The sequence below is a fragment of the Castor canadensis genome, chromosome 3 (genome assembly GCF_047511655.1).
Source record: "Castor canadensis chromosome 3, mCasCan1.hap1v2, whole genome shotgun sequence".
Lineage (NCBI taxonomy): Eukaryota > Metazoa > Chordata > Mammalia > Rodentia > Castoridae > Castor > Castor canadensis.
Window position 1 is genome coordinate 189188896 of NC_133388.1, and position 20474 is coordinate 189209369.

Consider the following 20474-nt stretch of genomic DNA (forward strand, 5'->3'; position numbering starts at 1 on the left):
TAAACTCAGGGCTTCATGCTTGCTAAGCAGGTGTTCTACCACTTGATACACTTGCCAGCCTTTTTTTGTGTTGAGTGTTTTCAAGATAGGGTCTTGCAAACCTTTTGCCCGGGTTGACTTCAAACCGCAATGCTCCTCATGTCTGCCCCCGGAGTAGCTAGGATTACAGGTGTATGCCACTGGTGCCTGCCTCAACTAAACAATTCTTAAAAACAAGCCATATGAAATGGAATATTTATTTAGCTTCCATAGTGCATTACAGGGAATACAGAAGGCCCATCTCCTACCTTTTTCCAGTGCACATTCCTATTTGAGCTGACAAATGCCAGAAGTTACAGGGTCAAGGGTCTTGTTACCTCTTTTCCCTTTGAGCCTCTGCTAAGGCTTCAATGGACAGAGAGGACTAAGGGCCAAAGTAAGGCAGAGCAGGAGAACTACAGGAATGTTTGCGATGCTCTTGGGAACCTATCTTCCATGGAGTGGCCTGGTCTTCAAGGGACCAAGTGACTTCCCCAGAAACCTTCTGCTTCTGAGGCCTCCTGTGTGGGGCATGATCTCCTCGCTGTTCTCCTCGGAGCTGGAGCCAACAGAAGAAGCTGAGTGCCCTCCAGGCATGCTCTCCTCACATGACATCTGCTTGCCCTGGCACTCTTGTCTGCCTGGTGACTTGAGGCTTTGGTTAAAGGAGGCAGAGGCCATGCATTCGGCTGCTGTCTGGTCACAGGCACATAGCAGCTTCTCGCACAAGCTCTGCCCCACACCTTAGAGAACAAGAGCAGAGTAGGAAACATGAGATATTGTGGGATGGCACATAAAGGCGACCATGGAAGCCTGCCTGCCCCTCAGCCCTTCCTCTCACAGCCCCACCCTGCCTGTCTCCTCTAGCATCTGGCATGCAAATTCCTTATAACAATTCAGCTCTCTCCTGCTGGTAAGAAGCCCTTTGCCTGGAATGTTCTCAACCTTCTCTTCCTCCGGTTCACCCAGACTTGTTTGTGTAGACTCAGCCTGGGTCCCCTCCCCTAAAAAGCTTCCCTGAGACTGAGCAGCTAATGAAGTATCTTTTCTATGGGCTCCTGTTGAGCCCCCCCTGTGGTTATGTGTCACAGCAGTTTACCAGTCAATCACGTTTACAGCAATTGTCTGTGAATGTTCTACTTTTCTCTCCTGCTAGATAGAGAACCTTGACAGCAGATCCACGTGCCAAGCACCTAACTTCATCCTCAACTGTTTCCTGAGTAAGCTCTTGAGAAATATTTGTGGGACTGGATTGGTAGGTACATCTTCCTTCTCTGAACCAGGACTTCCACATTTGTCAAATGAAAATTTTTATTCACACTGCTTTGAGGACTGGAAGTGTGGCTCAAGCAGTAGAGCACCTGCTTTGCCCTGAGTTCAAACCCCAGTCCCACAAAAAAACAAAAAACAAAACAAAGAACAAAAACAATGCTTTGAGATTATGAGGTAAAATACAGGAAGACCAGTTAAATTTGAACTTCAGATAATAAGTATGGCAAACTCATCCTGTAAAAAAGTTTCTTGTTTATGTAACACACACGTTTCCCTAGGCTTTCTGTATTTTTATTTGCTGCCTTACTTTATTGCAGGAATTGTACACAGCGGGGGTGCTGTGACTGAAATGAAATAGTGTACTTGACTGTGCTAGACATAGATAAGCTTCCTGCAAATAGGATCCTTGGTATCTGCAGTTTCCAGTGAAGTTAAAAGGTCATTTTTTTATATTTAATCTTGAAGTGTTCATCGACCAGATTCATTCTCATTGTATACAACACAGACCCCCCCCACCAAGTCTCCTACCCCAACCTCCCAGGCATGCAGATTGCTTTACAGAAGCAGGAGGGGGAACAGGGACGTAGGGAAGGTCCAGGGCAGTGTAGAAGCATAAACAGGCCTGTTCCCTACAGTGCCCCTGTCTTCCCCACTGTACTTAGAAGCACGACAGCATGGGGCAGGTGCTGGAGTGCCCTCATTTCCCATTAGCCAGCATCTGGTTACAGGATCCAGTGCTTGTGGCTCATGGAGGTCAGAGACTGGTTCACTGAGTAGAAGTTTGACCGCAGCAGCATTGCTGGATTCTTTGATACAGGAAGGGAGCATGAGTCTCCAGCAAGCAGGCGTGCATTCAAGGCATGATTGCAACATCTGACAATAAAAACCTGATCCTGCCACTCATGGACTCTAACCCAGCCCTGGCTCCTCCCTCCTGTAGGAGAAAATGTAAGTGTTTGCCCTACTCAGGATCCAGGCTCTGAATATCTCTCTAACCTCATGCTGCACCTCAATCACACCCTCTGCCTTCACTTTCTGGTCCTAAACTCCAGGCATTCCAAAACATCACAATTTCTCTTCATCCTCTCTGCATGGAATATCCCTACCCAACCCAGTCCTCTGGGACTCTTAACCCCCGTCACATCTCACCTCACCACCTCTTTTGTTTGCTCCCAAGTTTCCTGGTCCTCACTACAACCTGCAGACTCAAACCCCCTTTATGCATGTCCAGGACAGCCACACCATTTGTCAGCATACGCTATGTAAGGTCAGCATAGTTGCTTCCCTGTCTTCCTTCCCTCTAGGCTTTCAGCAATTTGAGGCAAGGAACATGCAGATTGTTATGTCTTAAATATGAACTAGCCCTAGAAGACTCATGTTCTGAGTGCTTGCCAGCTGATGGACTTTTGGGAAGTGATTACATCATGAGGGTGCAAACCTCATCAGTAACTTTAGTCCACTGAGAATTCATAAATTGACAGTGTTATTGGAAGGTGATGAAAATTAGGAAGAAGGGCCCAGTTGGAGGAAGTAGGTCATTGGGAATGTGTCTTGGAAGGGTATATCTCATTCTTGGTGTCTCTCTCATTCTCTCTCTCCCCCTTCTCTCTCCCTCTCTCTTCTCCACCCCTTCTTCTCTTTTCCCCCCACACATGCCTCAATACATAACCACAACCATGGAGCCAAGTTTGCATCGATTAAAACCTCTGAAACAATGAACCTTACAGAAATCTTTCTTCCTGTGAGTTGATTTTTCTCAAGTATCTTGTCACAGTGATAACTAGCACAGTTATTTTCCTGATTCCTGATGCAATCAGGATAATTGAATTAGTAAGTGAGTGAGTGACAGATAGATAGCCATAAAGGAGAGCACAAGGCAATATGGTATGGAGGTCCATGCATTGTGTTTAGGGAATATAGAGACAGGAAGGAGGAAGAAAGGCCTGGCCAGGCTTCCCCAGACAAAAATGAGGATGAGCCCTTGCAGCATTCCCGTGAAGTTTCAGGAAGAATTTCCTTTTAAGTTGCAAAGCATGGGAAAATGCATCCACACTGTGCATGCAGAGGTGGAACAAGTCAGTACCAAGGAAGCTTCATCCAGTAGTCAGGGCTGGTGCTCACAGCGTCAGCAGTTTTGAGACTGTCCCTGCTAGTGGGCTTGAACAGCCTCAGAGGACCTCAGTTTCCACTATGGGAGGAGTGCAGCTAAAGGCCCACCTTGCCCTTCAGCCAAAGCCACCCCTGTTTTATGGGATTCCTCAGATCTCATATCACACTGGATAGTGAAGAGTGGTTTCAGGTCTGAGGCAATACAGCTTTATGGCCCAATCCCATTTCTACCACTTCCTTTGACCCACATGACCATGACCGTGCGCCTTGACTGTCTCTTCTATGAAGTGGGAGGAATGGGACTGCCATTTCCTGGGATTGACATGAGGGTTAACTGTTAATAACTGTACTCAGGACAGCACATAGTGTATGCACAGAGCAGGGGCTAGCTTTGTCACTTAAAGCAACTGGTTCTTGCACTTGAGCCTCTTTATCAGTGAAACAGTTGTAATGAGGTATATCACAAAGTGAAGATGGTGAGATGACATTATAGCTAAGCACACCCAGGATGCAGACCTGAAGGATGTCACTTACACTTGGGTGCACCATCCACACACACCACTGCTGACCGAGGATGCGAGAGTTGCAGGCAGCCCAACCTTCTCACCTGCTCCAGGCAGCAGTGATGGGATAAACAGCACCTAAGGTGAAGAAAACACCTTTTACTGCCCACAGCTCCCCACTGGTCCAGGACCAAGTCTTCTTTCATCCCTCCTCCCTGTGGTAGTGAGAGAATTCCATTCTTCCCTTCCAGTTCCTATAGGGTTGACCCATACACACCCTAAGGGCTGTTCAGGTTGCATACTGCACAAAGACGCCACTACGAAGACAGCATCAATCATATTTAATGTAATTTATAAGGTATTTAAATTTTTATGTTTTTATTATAACTGTTGATGGCAAATATGGGTGATTTGCATATTTAGTATAGTAATTTTCCAATAGATAGAAACAAAGAATCTTCAGGAAGGGGTACCTATTTTAGTTTGCACAAAGGTTGCGTGTAGGTAGCAGTGACCCTCACTCCATCCAACCCTGTTCACAGTTGAACAGTTAATCCCACATCTGCTGGGCATCTCCCTTAACCCTCAGCCTTAAAGACAGCATAGTGGTCATCAAGAATGGCGTCTAGCTGGTAGAGTAGCTCAAGTGGTAAGAGCACCTGCCTAGCAAGTGTGAGGCCCTGAGTTCAAACTCCATTGCTTTAAAAAAAACAAAGAATTTTTTTTAAAAAGTGGATGAACAGCATCTAGAAGAACAGGGTCCAGCATGGAGCAGGACTTCAGTAAACACACGATGAATCAGTGTCTTGGTTTTAGACCTGACCATCTATCCTGACAAAGCTTCACTGTGTCTCCAGTGTTGCCCCCCACCCCCAGGCTAGATGACATCCTCAGGACACTTCTGATGAGCTACAGTTGCTCCCAAATCCTCTTTTTTCACTCTCCCCTGCCCTTCAGTAACCCACTACTTCTTGGAGACCAAGCAAGGATGAGTCACAGACTTGCACCTTTTGATAACTTTGTTCTTGGCCATGAATCAGCTTTACCAGCCTTATTACCCACAGTTGATGGAACCACCCACACCACCTCTCATGACCACATTACCCCGTGACCAGAGCTCAGTGTATGACCTATTGGGATGCTACTAAAACAGAACTTCACAGTCTCGTGTGTGCACCTGCCACGGTACAGGGAGGGTGGATAATTAATAAAACAGTTATAATCTAAAGTCAACAAGTGGACCAGAAGTCATAGGTGATAGATATTCTCTTAGAAATCACTTGCATTGCTACAGTGTACAAAATACATGTTGTTGAGAATACATCTTTGCAGAACACAGTCCGTGGTTGACTAATTTCAGGTTTTTAATTTCTTCCTTCTGATGTCAAGAAGTCACATCAATTTACTTTCCTTACTAGTCACATTTAATATTTTGGTGTAATGTGGTCAGTGATCAGGAATGTCATCAAAATAGTCCTCACTTTCTTTTTATGGGTCTCAACAAAACACAGGAGCTGCTGCTTTCTAGGTGCCTATCATTTTTTAGTGCATTGAGTGTTCTAGGTGCCTATCGTTTTTTAGTGCATTGAGTGTTCTGGGCTCAGGAATCTTGATGCTGCTTATGTGCTCTCTGAGTTGGAGAACTCAGGGCACACTGATGAACCTCATAATATAACCATGCTTTGAGTCCACAATGTAGCTTAAACTTTGCCACAGTAAAAACGTCTTTAGGGTCACCTGGTGGATGGTAAGTTTTGAAGGTTGCCCCTTGTTTCCTTCATGGGAAGCCTGCTCATTGTGCTGAATGGAGCCAGCATGACTGTGTGGTAGAGATGGGAGAAAGTCCTGAGGTGCGGGTGGGTAAGTACCTAGCCTTCACACATCATCTGATGTGCAGTTGACAAGTTCCATGTCTTTGCCATTACCAAACCCTTTGTATCAACTATAATTAGCTGTGTCTTGTTCTTTTTGAAACATCTAAACTTACTGATCTTGCTATGACAATTACACCACCAAAGAAGGATGGCTGCCTTTGAAATTCAGACCTCTCCATTGACCATGGACTAAGGCAATCCCCAAGGCTTTTTACCTCTACTTTCAGAATATTGCTCAATGTCAGGTCAAGTTTTCTATAATTTCCTCTGTTCCTCCTACTGCGTTTTTTATGTTGGGTAGCATATTTGTTTAACTGTCCATCTCTTTCTCTATGCAAGCTTCTAGGGGTCTGAACAGTTTGCTTTTTTTCTGCTTCATTTAGCTTTGATCACATTTCGATCTCCACTTCCTAGCATAGTGCCTGAAGTACAGCAAAACCTCAAGAAATGTTGAATGCGTATGTATGTGAATTATTAAGTCAATGAATGTAGGAGGTCAGTGAAAATGCTCACAAGAATGGTAAATATGAAATTTAACAGAAACTAATTTAAATGTTGCCTTCTGCAGGGCAAACCAAGGAGAGATCCCATTTCATTACAAAAGTGGTCAATCCTGGGTCCTCTGAGGGTATGTTGGCAGATGAGCACTCTTGGGGCACCTGGGAAGTCTTTGTGATTGTGCTGAAAGGGCTTGGACTTGCAAATTAAATCTGACTCAGTTGGCCCTTCCTAAATGAATGTCAGACAAGTCAGCCTCTAAGCCTCATTTGCTCATCAGGAAAATGGGCCTCTCATGCTAATGAGTTGCTCTGAGCGAGAATGAATGCATGCAGTATGCTCCTTGGGAAACCTAAAGCAAACTCCGAAGTCAATGAAGGCTCTTACCTTTCAGATGCAAACGGTATCAGCACCACTCAGACACTACCCTCTTCCCTTCCGTACCTATCCAAAGTGTCTCTTGGCTCTCCTCTTCCTTCCTGCCCACAGTAACAACCGTAAGATTCAAATTCCTCAGGGCAACGGGATGTCAGACAAAAGAGCATCTCTCCAAGCTGTAGCATCACTTGCGTGTTGTCCCCACTCCCCAGGTGCAGGAAGGTCAATCTGTCACAAGCTGATTAGAAATAGGGACTCTTAGAAAATCAAGAGGATTCCCAAGAGGAGAGCAATGTTCTAGCTTGTGTGAAGGCAACTCTGGGTGGCACAAGGCGCCCCATGTTCTATGCCTCTGATTGCTGTTCTTCTGTGAGAACTGAGTTGTGGCTTGCAACTGAGTTGTCTTTGGAATACATGGCATTTCAAAGAGTGTCTTTTCCTGCCCAGGTTTTAATGCTTTACCAGACTGTTTATCACCTCTCCCTCTAGGATGAATGAGAACTTTTGCCAGGACCAAAGATGCTCTTCAGGCCGTATTATATCACTGAGCAGAACCTAGCATCCTGGGAGTCTTGGCTGTCCTCAGGCAAGCACACCTGGTAGGCTTGCCTTTCCAAGGCCTTGGCTTTCTTTATTTCACTGCTTGTCTCTGCCTCTGTGCTTTTTCTCTGAATTCTCTCTCTCTCTCTCTCTCTCTCTCTCTCTCTCCCTAACCAAAGGACCCCAAGGGTGGAGAGGACACACACTCCTCTAGATGCCAGGTCTTGCTTACCTTTTCCAGTTGTCTCCTCAGGACCACTGTTAGCAGATGACACTGTCAACCCCAAAGATTTAATGCCAGGGGGGACAAGGGTAGCACCTTTAGCTGTGGTGATAATCTCTTCAGATCCTGAAAATGCACACCATGATGGTTCTGATTCAAAAAGTGCCTCAAGGAGAGATTGCAGACGGACACATGGTCAAGGACAAATGTCTCAGAACACAGAAGCATCAGGAGAGTGCACCTCACAGTGGATGTATAGACACTGAAATCAATTCTCAGACATCCATGGACTCTACATGAGGATTGCCAAAATTTCTATGACAGTTTTACCACTGCTCCGAGTCTGTGCTAGATCACCTGAATGGGGCTCATGAAGAGAACTGTGATGGTCCCTCAGACCTGTGATTGTGTCATATTTATGACTGTGTACCTGCCATGTGGAGTCCCATCAGGATGCTTCTGGCAAGTTAAGAGCAAAGCGAACAGTAGAGAAAGTAAGATGGCACCTAAAAATGTAAACAAACGAAAATCCTCCTTCACCCCTTGACTTCTTCGTTCAGGTGCTATACCAGCCTCGCGTGCTATTCACAGTTAAGGACAAGGTCTTTCCCAAGGCCTTCGAGGCTGCCCGTTCTGCCCCTTGTCCAGTGATTACACACACTTCCAGACATTTATCCTAACAGATTAATCAGAAGTGCATGGATACAAAGAAAGTGCATCTCTACTATTTATAATAACAAAATGTTAGAAGTAATTAGTTATATAAATTATATTTCCATATAAGGAATTGTTCTAGAGCCACCATAACTAACGTTACTGGAAAAAATTAATGTCAGGGACATCCCATCACCTTGCATTCATGACTCAGTCCATTCTGCAGAACTGTGGCCATAAGCGAGCTCAAATTCTTTTTATTTATGTCCATAGATATGCTTAGGGGTAGGAGACTAGAAAACATATCTTCAAATATTAGTTGTATCTGTGTTTGTATTGTGGGATTGCAAGTGATTTAAAAGGAAAGCTAAATATAGTCTTCTGCATTTTGCTAAATGCATCTCCTTACCAGAAAATTTTCCATGTCTTCCTGCAAATGGATCTATCTTTTAATTTCATTTGTGTACTTTTTATGGCAGGGGATGTTAAAAGAAAATTGGCTTCAATGATTTCTTCTATTTTGGGTTTGGCCCCAAGGCTCATTTGGAATGCATTGATTTCATAAATAGATGGGGGACAATGACATTTAAAAAGGCAGGAGTAGCTGAGTATATACTTACCTGGAGGGACTGTGATCCTAGCAGCTCCTGTGCCTTCCAGATCTCGGCCTGGTTCTTCCCCAAAGAGAAAAGGAGACAGGGTGAGTGCCAACCCCAGCTGGTAAGCACCTTGGTATCCAAAGGTGCACCTCTCTTACTGGACCCAGGAGATCCTATGCTCCTCCCAGGGCCTGGTCTACCCCCCACCATGAGATCTTCTGGGAGGGCTGAAGATACGAGGGTCACTGTGGACCAGAAGGGGGACCCCCAAAAACAGGCTGACTGGCAAGTGCTGCTGTAACTTCTCCGCCTGGACTTGGAATACTTTGTAACAGTGGTTTCTTCAGAATTTGGACAGGAAAAACTAAAAGAAAAATCACATTTTTGAGCAGAGTGTATACAGTGTATGCATTACAGAGTATGCTGCTCTTTGATCCCAAGAAGGAGGCTGAGCCTCAGTTTCTCTGCAAAGCAAGTTGTTAACTGTTACTAAGCTCTGACTGTATGTCATATGATATGACAATAGGACTTTCTCATTTAACTCACTATTAACTCTGAATTCAAAGTACTCTGTTAACCCTCATGCAGAGGTGAGGAAGGGGACACAGCCAGCCAAGTCATGTCTTTCATTGAAGGTCCCAGAGCTATGATGTGACAAGATGCAATCCTGGGCTGCCTGGCTGAAGTTGACGCTCTTAAGCACTACACTAGGCTGCTGTTTTACTTCTAACCATACCACAAAGAGCAAGAGATGGTGAGTAAAAATTCTGGGGAAAGGAGGAGCTGCCTTCTACAATCAAGACAATGACTGTCTTGTGTGAGAACCTGGCTTGGAAGTTCCATGAGGTGAACACAACCGCCCCTTGGACAGTCTAAGCTGGAGCAGGTGGTTCTCTTCAAAAGCCAAACCTACCAACGCAGAGCCAAGGACTGCTAAGCTGAGCCTCCAGGGCAAATGACACTACAATCAGAGCTTCTTCTTCTCTGTACCATAAGGATAATACGGGTCTCCTATGACCAGCGAGAGCTTGCGCAGATTGTATGTAAGTAGCTTAGGAACATGCCAGCACGTAAAAGCCCTGAATAGTGGCATTGTTCCTTAACCAAAGAATCTACTTCCTTACTCATTATATGTAATTAGCAAGTAATTATTATCAGTTTCTTGTTCCTATTAATAAAGGATCCATGGCTATTAATCACCATGAACAAAGTACATGGTTGGATTAATTCCACTGAAATTTTGGCTCAGGTATTTTTAGGTAAAATGGTCTGCTCCATTAGTCACTATCATATAAATGGAAAGGAAACAGTCTTACAGACAGAATTCTGGGCTCATAGTCCAGGCTGCAGAGTGGCTTACTGGGTGAGTTAGAACTTTTAAGCTCCCCAAGCCTCAGTGATCTACCCATTCCCTGAAATGAGTACAATAATGATTCCAGGAGCAGCCATCACGACTGTACACAAATGTTTGGACAGCATTTCTTCACTGGATCCTGTGCTGCCCTCTTCTGCTGAAGTCCCTTCTGCTTACTTGTCCTGGAGAGTGTGGTCAGTCTGTCAGCTCTGGTCTCACCAGCCACTGTGAAAAGAAACAGCCCAACTTCATAATGGACCCAGCTATATATCCGAGCCAAGCTATAGGTCCCAACTCAGTGGACAAAGGCAAACTGGGGCCAGGCCTGTGCTCTGACAAAAAGACTAGAAAGCAACATTTTGGGGAGTGAAGGGTCATTATTTCCCCAGCTTGGTGTACAGCTCCTTGTGGAAAGGCAGCTGTAGAGGGAGTTTGGTCAGGAAGTAATTGAGGTTCTCCAATCCTAGTCTTGCCTCTCAGCTATGTGTCTTGGACAACCTCTCTCTGCATCTCAATTTGCAGTCTTAAAATTCATGTTTAGCAGATATATTGTAGAGTTGTATGAGCATTAAGTGAGAGTCTGTATCTTCAGCAAATCATCCAGTATTCATTCACTGTGACTGCTGGTATATGCTGAAGATGCCAGTCCAGAATCTCTTGGGCTGTCATTAAATCTCCAGCTCTCATTTAATTCTCATGCCACGCTACAGGGTAGGAATAAGTATGCCTTTTCAGGGGTTTGTGAACTGTGGCCAAGACTTCAGTCTGTTTTTATAAATAGGGCTTTCCTGCAATAGGGCTATACCCATTCATTTACTGAATGCTGTGGGTCTGCTCATGCCACAGTAGCAGAGTATTAGTGGCAGAGACCCCCAGCCCACAAAATTCTTACTCTCTGGCCCTTCACACAAGTCTCCGGAAACTACTTTTTACCTTCTATTTTCCTGGCTCATTAGTGGTGGCCACAGAGGAGGAAACTGGCTCTAGGGAGGTGGTTTGCAGAGTGATACCCTTGAGGGGAATGCATGTCACATTTTGCAAAAAAAAAAAATATATGATGGCCATCTAAATTTGGATTCCAGATGAACAGCAAAGAACTTCTTGGGGTAAGTGTGTTCCGTACAATATCCAGAACATACTACTAATGTAGGCAGGAATAAGGACATATCCCAGCCTACTTGCCCTTCCAGGAAGCGGAATCATGACATCTCTAATGGCCCACACTTGGACCAACAATTGACATAATGAACCACCCCTGAACCAACCATTAACCAACCAACACCTGGGCAGTCCATCCAACCTTTAGGGGAGGGTCATAATGAGAGGGCTTCAGCTTTGCACCAATCAGCAACTCCACCCTACTGCTTAAAACCCTAAGCCTCCACAGCTTCCAGGTAGGCATGGCCCTTATCCAACAGCCTACCTCACCTCTTTGACATATATTTTCCTCATTTGGGCAGTTGACTTTCATTCAGCTGTTCACTTCACACCTCAAGGTACACTCATGTTTTGCTAATAAATCACTCATTGCTGTCTACTTTTTGTGTGCTTTTTGCTGTGTGATTCTTTTCCACACCTGGAGCAGTATCCGGCTGGAATACTTAAAGAATACTTAAATTGTTATCCTTTTGCAAGTTTGTGTCCACGTGTTCCTAACTGTGAGGAGAGCTTGTTGTGCTGGTATACGCCCTCAATCATAATTATCATCCTAAGATGCTGTGTGCAGTGGAAATAACTAGACTCTTTTTTTCTGTTGAACTGTGTCTTTTTTATAATTATCAGGATATATTCATTATATAGGGGGGATTCGTAGTGACAATTCTGATTACACTTATATTGTACATTATTTACATTGCTCCCATCGTCTCTCCCCCTCAGCCCTCTCCCCACCCCACTTAAGGCAATTGCAAGAGGTTTAGTTTCTTAGGTCTGTTTCCTATATCTTGTCAGTGCTAAATTGTTTTTCAAAATTTGAACTACAACTATTTTAAGTCTTTTCCCACCTACAGTTTGGTCTTTTTCTAAAGCATTATAACCAAACTCATGGAAAAATGACTCTAGCAAATACTTTTTTTTCAAACAAATAGTTTTTCTTTAAGTATTCCGATTGGTTTTTTGCATTTTCCTTGTAAAACTTTATAACTGTTATCTGTTTACATTCTGAGAGGTACAACTTTTAACAATACAGCCTGAGCAGCATTTTTTCAGGACAGACAGAACTAAACTTAAGGATGGACTTCAGGTAAGCCCAGTCTAAGAGCCGCTCCTTCTAAGTCTCTCAGTTTGCTTAAATTTGGGTAAAAGTGTCCTTGGCATCGACTTTCATCTATCTGCCATATTTCGACCCACATGGGACCAAATCACACCAACCAGGAAATCTTATCCTAATGATGAGAGAATTATTCAAAGATAAGAGGGGATGCTGCTGAAATAAAAATGGAATCATTTTAGCCACGCACTGGTGGTTCATGCCCACGCTTCTTTCTACTTGGGAGGCCAAAATCAGGAGGATTGCAGTTCAAGCCTAGTTCATAAGACTCCATCTCAATCAATAGCTGGGTAAAATGGTACATGCCTGTCAACCCAGATTACAGGAGACTGAATTCAGGAGGATCACAGTTCCAGGTCAGCTCAAACAAAAAAAGTTTTTAAGACACCTCTCCCCCATCTCAACAGAAAAATGCTGCATGTGGTGGTGTGTGTCTGTTATCACAGCCATGGCAGGAAGCACAAAATAGGAGAATCCAGGTCTAGTCTAGCCTGGGCAGAAAGCAAGACCTTAACTCAAAAATAACAAAGCAAAAAGGGCTGGAGGTATGGTTCAAGTGGTAGAGTGCCTGCCTAGCAAACGTGAAGCCCTGAGTTCAAACCCCAGTACTACCAAAAAAAAGGAGTCATTTCTAGTGGGGTGTGATAGCACATGCTTGTACACACAAGCGAGAGGATAAAATTGGAGGATCATGAGTTTGAGGCCAGTATGGGCAACATAGCAAGTTCTACGCCAGCCTAAACTGCATACTGAGCCCTGTTCTCAAAACCAACAGCAAAAATGGAGTCACTCATGCCAACTCTTCCAAAATAACTAAAGACCTCCCAGGTACCTCTTTTGTATTCTGCTTTATGATGGTGTTTCTTAAACAATGGGTTCTTTCACTTGTATATTTTAGCCATTCCAACTTGTCTCTTTGTGTTTCCCTATCCAGGAAATCTGCAAGTCTACATTGGCTGACACCCTACTTCTCTCAAGATTAAGCCCAGGGGAGGCAGTTACAACAGAAGCAGTGAATTCACATAGATTCACAAATGCTCTGCCTCCATTTTGTATCCAAGCTGGTGTTTTCTCAGGTCTCCTTAGATTCCTGCAACAATAAGATTGATAAACTTCTTGCAACAAGAGTTAAGGCCCGGCTTGACCAATCCTGTGTGGTCATTGGCTAGACTGTACCTTTAACTGAGATGGCTCAATCAGACATACCTCTGCCCTCTGCTCCTAATTCTGTTGCTTGCCTCATTTGGGCCTCTAATTTTTTTAACACCTTTATTAAATTTCTTACCTCCAGGCTACAGAACACCTTCTTCCCTCATACATAATAGCTGCTTCATTTCATGATAACTATAGTCTTGGTCCAACAATAGAAAGGCCATTTTCTCAGCAGCTGCCTCTCTCTGAGACTTATCAACTTTTCCATGTCCTGTCAGACAGCAAGACTGTGGACCTTGAGTACTTCTCTTGCCCTCTGTCAGCATGAAGAAACCAGGTGGATCTTATCACCCATATCCCTGAAAAAATTCATGGTACTGAACTCTTGAGGGGGGAATATTAATAAAAGGAGGAATTAGGAAATACCCCGTGCTACTTTCCCCATCAACTGCCCACCTCACATCTTGAGATGCACTTATGTTTTGTTAACAAATCACTCATTACTATCTTTTTTACTTTTTGTGGGTCTCTTTTGCTGTACCCAGCACAGTGCCTTAACCATAAACACAGTACCCAAGCAACAAGGAATATCTAAACTTTCCAAAAACCACTCTGAATGATACCTTGTACTAAAAAGTATTATCTCTCATCTGGGTGGGCACACTGACTTTTACCTGATGATTCTACATGGAGGGAACAGGAGTTTAAGTGAAAGCTGAGGAAAAAGAGAACAGACTTGTGCTCTGGAATTTACTTGGACCAGTTCCACACCAAAGAAGTCAGAAGACATTTTGGGATGCTCACACCAGGAAGTCAAGGACAGCACAGTTGAGACAAGAGTTTTGGGGTCACATGCCAGCACCCTCCTGTTTACCTTCTCCTGAGAGCGCTGTCAGGCTGCTGTCTGTGGGTTTTTCAGGAACCTCTGGGAAAAGAGAGCACCATATAGCAAATGACTGTGCAATATACAGCATCCGAGGAGCAGGACGGGAAGTGCCGAGCTGAGGGAGGAAGGCTGTTGGGAAGAGTATTACCAGGGAAGAACTGCCTATCCTGTCAGTAGTCCCCTTGCTTTCTTACATCTCATGGAACATGGGCTGTCCAGCACAGTTCCCTTTCTAAAGAACCCACAGTCACTGCTAGATGATGGTAGAAAAGGAGGGCTCTACTGGACATAGGCTGACAGTAGCAAAAAGAATGCCTTATCCAATGCTATCCCAATCCAAAAAGACCCATTCCCAAGGCAGTGTGGATGGCAGAGAAAGAGCACTAGATTCAGAGGATACAGAGAGATACAAAGTGTGCACATACACAAACTTATGTCCCCCCCTTACACATTCCTACACACCTATACACAAACACCCAAGCTCATGCACACACCCACATATCCATGCACCCATACATGCAATGCACATACATCCATATACTCGTACACACGTATACACCAGCTTGTTCTTTAACAACACTGCACTAGTTCTGCAAGTAAGACAACAGCTGCGGAGACAACAGATGCTCTTCCACGGTGTTACTTGGAACACCTTGCTCTTCCTTGGACTTGCCATCCCCAGTACTCAAAGGTGTCAGGACTGAGAGATCATGGAAACTTTGGTAAACAAGGAATAGCAGACATATACTTGACTCCCATTTTTTTCCTAAGACCCATATTTTAGAATAAGAATTATCACTTGCCTAGTTCAGTGGACAGTTATTAAGAACCCACCCTGTCCTATAAAGACATACAGGAAAAAGTCTCTCCTTCTAAAGAGCCCTGTTAGATTCACGCTGCCCCTGTCAGGTTCTGGTGTATGTAGAGAGAGGGGGTCTGCTCCAAGAAGGCCTTTGTGGCTGGAGATCACTAGGTGGGAGGGGCTCTTGAGTTCTGCCTATAGAGTGAGAAGAGAGAGAGGACTTGGGGGGGGTCTGCATCCTAATTAATTCATACCCAGCCCTTAGTAAGGAACAGAGTTTGCACTGAAGCTGTTGATTGTTCACATGAGCTTATCAGAAGTAATTAGACCTCCTAGCCAGGGGACATGTCCAGTCCTGCAGGCTCTCCAGCCTCTGTGAGACAGACTTATAGGCTTTCTAGCCTCTGTGAGGCATACAGCGTGAAGGAGAATTCACCAGCTGTCATCATCATGGGGCCCTTGTGATCCTAGTAAAAGCCTTCCCAGGAGCCTCACCTCTGGGGATCAGTGTTGTCAGTCCTTTCCTGTTTGTTGTCTCTGAAAGGAAAGCACATTGGAAAGTGTGAAGAACTGGGTTGGGAACATTTGAAGGGACTGCATTTGGCATCTAAAGATACCGAGCAGTGATTAGTCCCACACCATTTCCTGCCCAGATCATCAGCTCCTGGGGATGTGGGGCCCAGTTCTTCTTACCTGGAGTCTGTACCAGGCAGAAGGAGGTGTCCAGAAGGTTGAGAGAAGAGTTGATGCCTGACTGAGCCAAGCACTCAATGGCTGCCTTGTCACAGGTACACAGTAGGTGCTCACAAGGGTCTTCTGACACTGTGGGCAGAGAAGGGCAGAGGAGAGTAAGAACCCACTTGAAATCTCAAGGGGGTAATTTGGAACTCCTGACCTGCCTCCCCCAACCCGTGTTCCTCTCATCCAGGACAGCCCTGTCACTTCAGCTGTGTGAACCCAGCCTGAGAGATCCACCCACTCCCTGTGTCTCACACTCACACCCAACCCACCATGAGCCTCACTGGCTCACTTTCAACCATTTTGGGGTTTGACCATGTCTACATCCCACTTCACCACCCTGGGCTGAGCCACCATGGACAGCTCCTCCCTAGTTCTGTCAGTGGTCTCCAAACTAGTCTCCCTGCACCTCCTCGGCCATCCAGTCTACTGTCTTAGAGAAGCCAGAACAGATCAAGGTCTGAGATGTAGTTCAGTGGGGGAGCATTTGCCTAGCTTGCACAAGGCATTGGGTTCAAGCCCCACCACTGACAAAAATAAAAGTAAAAACCCTCAGACTCAATGACTTCCCAGTGTAGACTAGAAAATGTCACACAATCTTACATCTCTCACTGCCCCAATTCGTCCTTGTATCTTGTACTCATCCACAACCTCTCATCAATCCCTTTCTGTCTCCTTGTTGCCATTGTTTCTTAAGCACACTGGGCACCCTGAGACTCAGGGCTCACCCACATGTCATTCTGTCTTATTGCTCTTCTCCCAGACTGTCATGATTATCATTCGCCACTTCTTTCTGTCTTTTCTCAGCCTCAGCCAGCATCCACTCTAGGAGGCTTTTCTAGCCTTTCCTGTTTAAGCAGGAACCCCAGCCCAGCTCTTCTTATAGTTTCCCTAGCTTGGTTTCCTCTATAGCTCTTGTCATCATCTGACATACTATATTACTTGTCTTCAGTAGTCTCAGTCTCCGACCCTCATGATGACAGTCCAGAAGGTCAGAAGGTCACTACATGGAGATGGCTATCCTACATTGGTATAGATGCTCATGACAAATCTGGTGAATGAATGATGGATGCTGATTTTGTGTTCACTGGGCACCTTCACTTGTGTTTCACCCCTAGCCCCTCTCTGTCCTTCCCTGATGATCCAAGCTGCAGTCACCCACTACCTGGACTTTGAGTCAATCAGACTGCCACTGAGCAGCTCTGTGACTTCATGTAAGTTATTTGATTTCTCTGAGATTTCTTTTCTTTGTCTGAAAACTGCATACAATGTTCCCCATCTAACAAAGTTGTTAGAAAGGAAAATCAGAGTTTCTATATATAAAGCCGTAGTGTATAATAGGCATGCATTGGAAATTGGCTCCAGTCTCTATCCTTCCTTAACATGCTATGTTCCTGTTTCCCTCCATTCCTTTGCCTATTTGGCTGTTGCCAGAATTGCCCATAGACACAAAGTAGAATTCCTAGAGTCACACAGTAAACATGGTAGAGTTGAAGTTACAAAATAACACCACAGGCACACTCATCCATTGCTACTTCTACCTCTGTGTTCCTCACTGAGTACTTAATATATACCAGTCCCTGCACTGACTATCTTACAAGCATTGCTAATTTAATTTCTGTAACATGTCTCTGGGGGAGATTTTCTTCTCCCCATTTTGAGGTTTAGAGAAGTTAAGAAATTACCCACTACTTGTTCTCCACAACCCCCTCCCAGTATTGCTACAAATATAAATTATAAATTAGATGATCTTCAGATCAACCGTTTCTTGAACTTGAAAAAAGCATTTATTGCACATCTACTCTGTGCCAGGTACAAGTGTTGTAACTCTGCCTTCACGTGGCTGAGCGTCAGCAGTGATAACCACCAATGGCGATGATGATGATGTAGTTGGACCCTGAGAGCCTTCCACTGGCCCAAGCCTGAGTCCCTAAACTGGCATCCATTGGCTCAGCCCCCAGGAGGCCTGAAGATGCTCACCGCATGTGATTTTCTTGCTGATGCAGTCAACATCTGCACTGAGCTTAGCAGGGTCCTGGAGACAATCCATCTCAGCGGCATCTTCATAACACCTGCGGTGCTGGAAGCAGCAGCTGGAGCAAGCAGGGCAGGGGTAGGAGAGACCAGGGTTAGGGTGGGAGAGGCAGGCAGTCCAGGATCACCTTGCATACTGGATAGTGCCTGGTACTGGTCTGTTTCAAATACTCAGCATGTGCTCACACACGAGCCCATGCAAATTCACACATGCAAGTGTGCACATGCACAAATTCACATGCACATCTTCTATCATACTAGCTTCAGATGACAGGTCTGCATTGCCGCTGCTCAACATGTATGTTTCCATCACAAGCAACATGGCCCCAGGTCTCAGCTTGAGGATTTAGTGGGAAAGACAAAGATAGACACATATGGTCCTTGCCCAGAGGGGAAGTCTTTGATGCTCCTTTAATTGCTACTCCTGGCTACTGTCCATGACCATTTGAGGAGCCACTCAATGTCATAAACAGTAGCTGTCCCTTTTCAGCTTTGACCTGACTGACCTTGCACAGGAAATGACTTCACTACCCCATACCTGTTTTCTGGGGGTAGCAGAAGCAACTATATCACTTGCTTGGATTGAGCCATGAAGACACAGCAACACCATTGTGGGGGTGTAACTTAATACCTCTCAATAAAGAAATCAACCCTTGAGTCATCAGTGTCAAGGTTACAAACCCCAGCAGCTATGCAGCAAATTTAAGGAAGAGGCAGATCATCAGCAAAAGAGGCCTCTACCAACCTGCATGTGAATCCATGAGTGAGATGCACAAGACAGCTTAAATGACAGGTGGCTTCAGTATTAAAAAAATAAAAAACAAGAAACCCTTGGTCTCCTTTTGTATCCATCACAGATGTTTGAGACTGCAATTTACGGCAGCAAATGGAGGCAGAGCAAAGACAAACCCTCATGTCCTTCCGGTGAGAAAACTGATCAGATGTTAAGACCTGGCCCATCCTTTGGTAGTGAACCAGAACATTTAAAAAAATATTTTTTGCCAGTACGCAGGGTTTGAACTCAGGGCCTACACTTGAGCCACTCCCACCAGCCTTTTCTCTGATGGGCTTTTTCAAGATAGGGTCTCACTAACTACTTTGCCCCAGGTAGCTTTGAACCGCGTTCCTCCTGATCTCTGCCTCCTGAATAGCCAGGATTACAAGAGTTAGCCACTGGCACCTGGCTAGCCAGAATATCTTAGAGTATCTCAGGCAATGTTATTAAAATGAATATGAAGGGTAGTGCTTCGGGTAAGTGTGGAGCTTCTCCCACCACCACGTAATAAGGACTTCAGGGCTCAGAGAGGGGAAGGTGACTTCTGTGAGGTCACATAGCTGGTTAGTGGTACACTCAGGGAACCTATTGGGCAGAGTACCTAATAAGCATCAGGCCTGCAGCAAGGCATATGGGCATAGGATAAACTCAGGAAAAATAAGGCATTCAGCTGCTTAAACAGAATTAAAAGGCAAGAACCAGGGAAATCTATGTTCTCTGCCAAACATTAACTGTGAATGGAGAACTCTGCTTTCTTGAGGAGAGTGTGGGAGGCTCTCAGGTTCCAACTAGATTCATTGAGAACTCAACAGTACTGAAGACAAGGAAGGGGGAGGGCAGAGAGCAGCTCCCAATGGCTGGGGAGGAGGAGCCTGAGTAGCAGTCACATCATGTCCCAGTCTGGGAGCCTCTGCCTCTGGTGACATGATGCGAGGTGTTAGGCCCTCCACTGTCCTTCTCTCACCTGGAGCACTGTGTCAGGAGGTGGTGGCTCCAGATGATCTGTCAGCCCTGCAACTTCTAAGCTGGGGCAGTGGAAGTGCTGAGTGGGGCTCTGCAGCAGGACCGGCTACAAGAAGTGCCAGAGATCTTTCTTGGGTAAGTAACTTACCTCCTTTCAAGATAACCTTATTTGCTGTGAAAAGACCGAATCTTGGGGATTTCATTAATAATAATTGAGACTTTTGAGCATTCCATGGACTGTTTTATGCACTTTACATTCAATGTTCATTCAATGAACCTGCTGTGACCTGTGAGTCTCAGGTCAGGGCCCGATTCTGGGCTTGGGGGAGAAGTGAAAAATGTAGTCTAGGAAATGATAATGGGAGTTGCAGATGGAGCAGGACCTAGAACTCTGCAGGCAAAGGCGTCCCTGACATCAAAACCCCCTTCCTTAGAAATACCAACAGTGATCATTTCTGTTTTTGTTATAGCAGTTAGCATTGACTGAGTACCCACCATGTCTCACCCTTTTCTGAATACCTGACGAGTATTCCCAGATTACACCCTCACCCAGATGCTGTGCAGAGGTGCAGTTATTACCAGGAATATTTACATATATGGATACTGAGACTCATGCTCCTTAAATTCTCCAAGGCTAAGGCTGTCACAAAGCAAGCTGGCACTACAATTAGGTCAGGGGACTTTTGCAGTGCAGACAGGAGGCTAATGGAGAATACTGTAAAGAAAAATGATACAGACAGATGATGACACTGGAGAAGCTACTTCATTTTCACAGTACCTACCCAGCAAGATTTTCTTAGATTCAAGAAAACATCTATTTAGATCCTACACAT

At 45.0% G+C, this 20474-nt stretch overlaps 1 protein-coding gene across 1 annotated transcript in view; it reads right to left on the minus strand.

Moving 5' to 3' along the window:
• Positions 1-268: 268 nt before the first annotated feature.
• The window catches only part of Oc90 (otoconin 90), a 39926-nt gene continuing 19720 nt past the window's right edge, over positions 269-20474 (minus strand). Inside the window, exons 6-15 of the mRNA XM_074066952.1 lie at positions 17850-17962; positions 15825-15953; positions 15627-15668; positions 14318-14368; positions 10200-10247; positions 8690-8743; positions 7425-7541; positions 6719-6890; positions 3934-4040; positions 269-761 (exon numbers count right to left, since the gene is read on the minus strand). Of these exons, the coding sequence (XP_073923053.1) occupies positions 466-761; positions 3934-4040; positions 6719-6890; positions 7425-7541; positions 8690-8743; positions 10200-10247; positions 14318-14368; positions 15627-15668; positions 15825-15953; positions 17850-17962 (1129 nt within the window). The 3' untranslated portion in view covers positions 269-465. The remainder of the gene's footprint in view (positions 762-3933; positions 4041-6718; positions 6891-7424; positions 7542-8689; positions 8744-10199; positions 10248-14317; positions 14369-15626; positions 15669-15824; positions 15954-17849; positions 17963-20474) is intronic.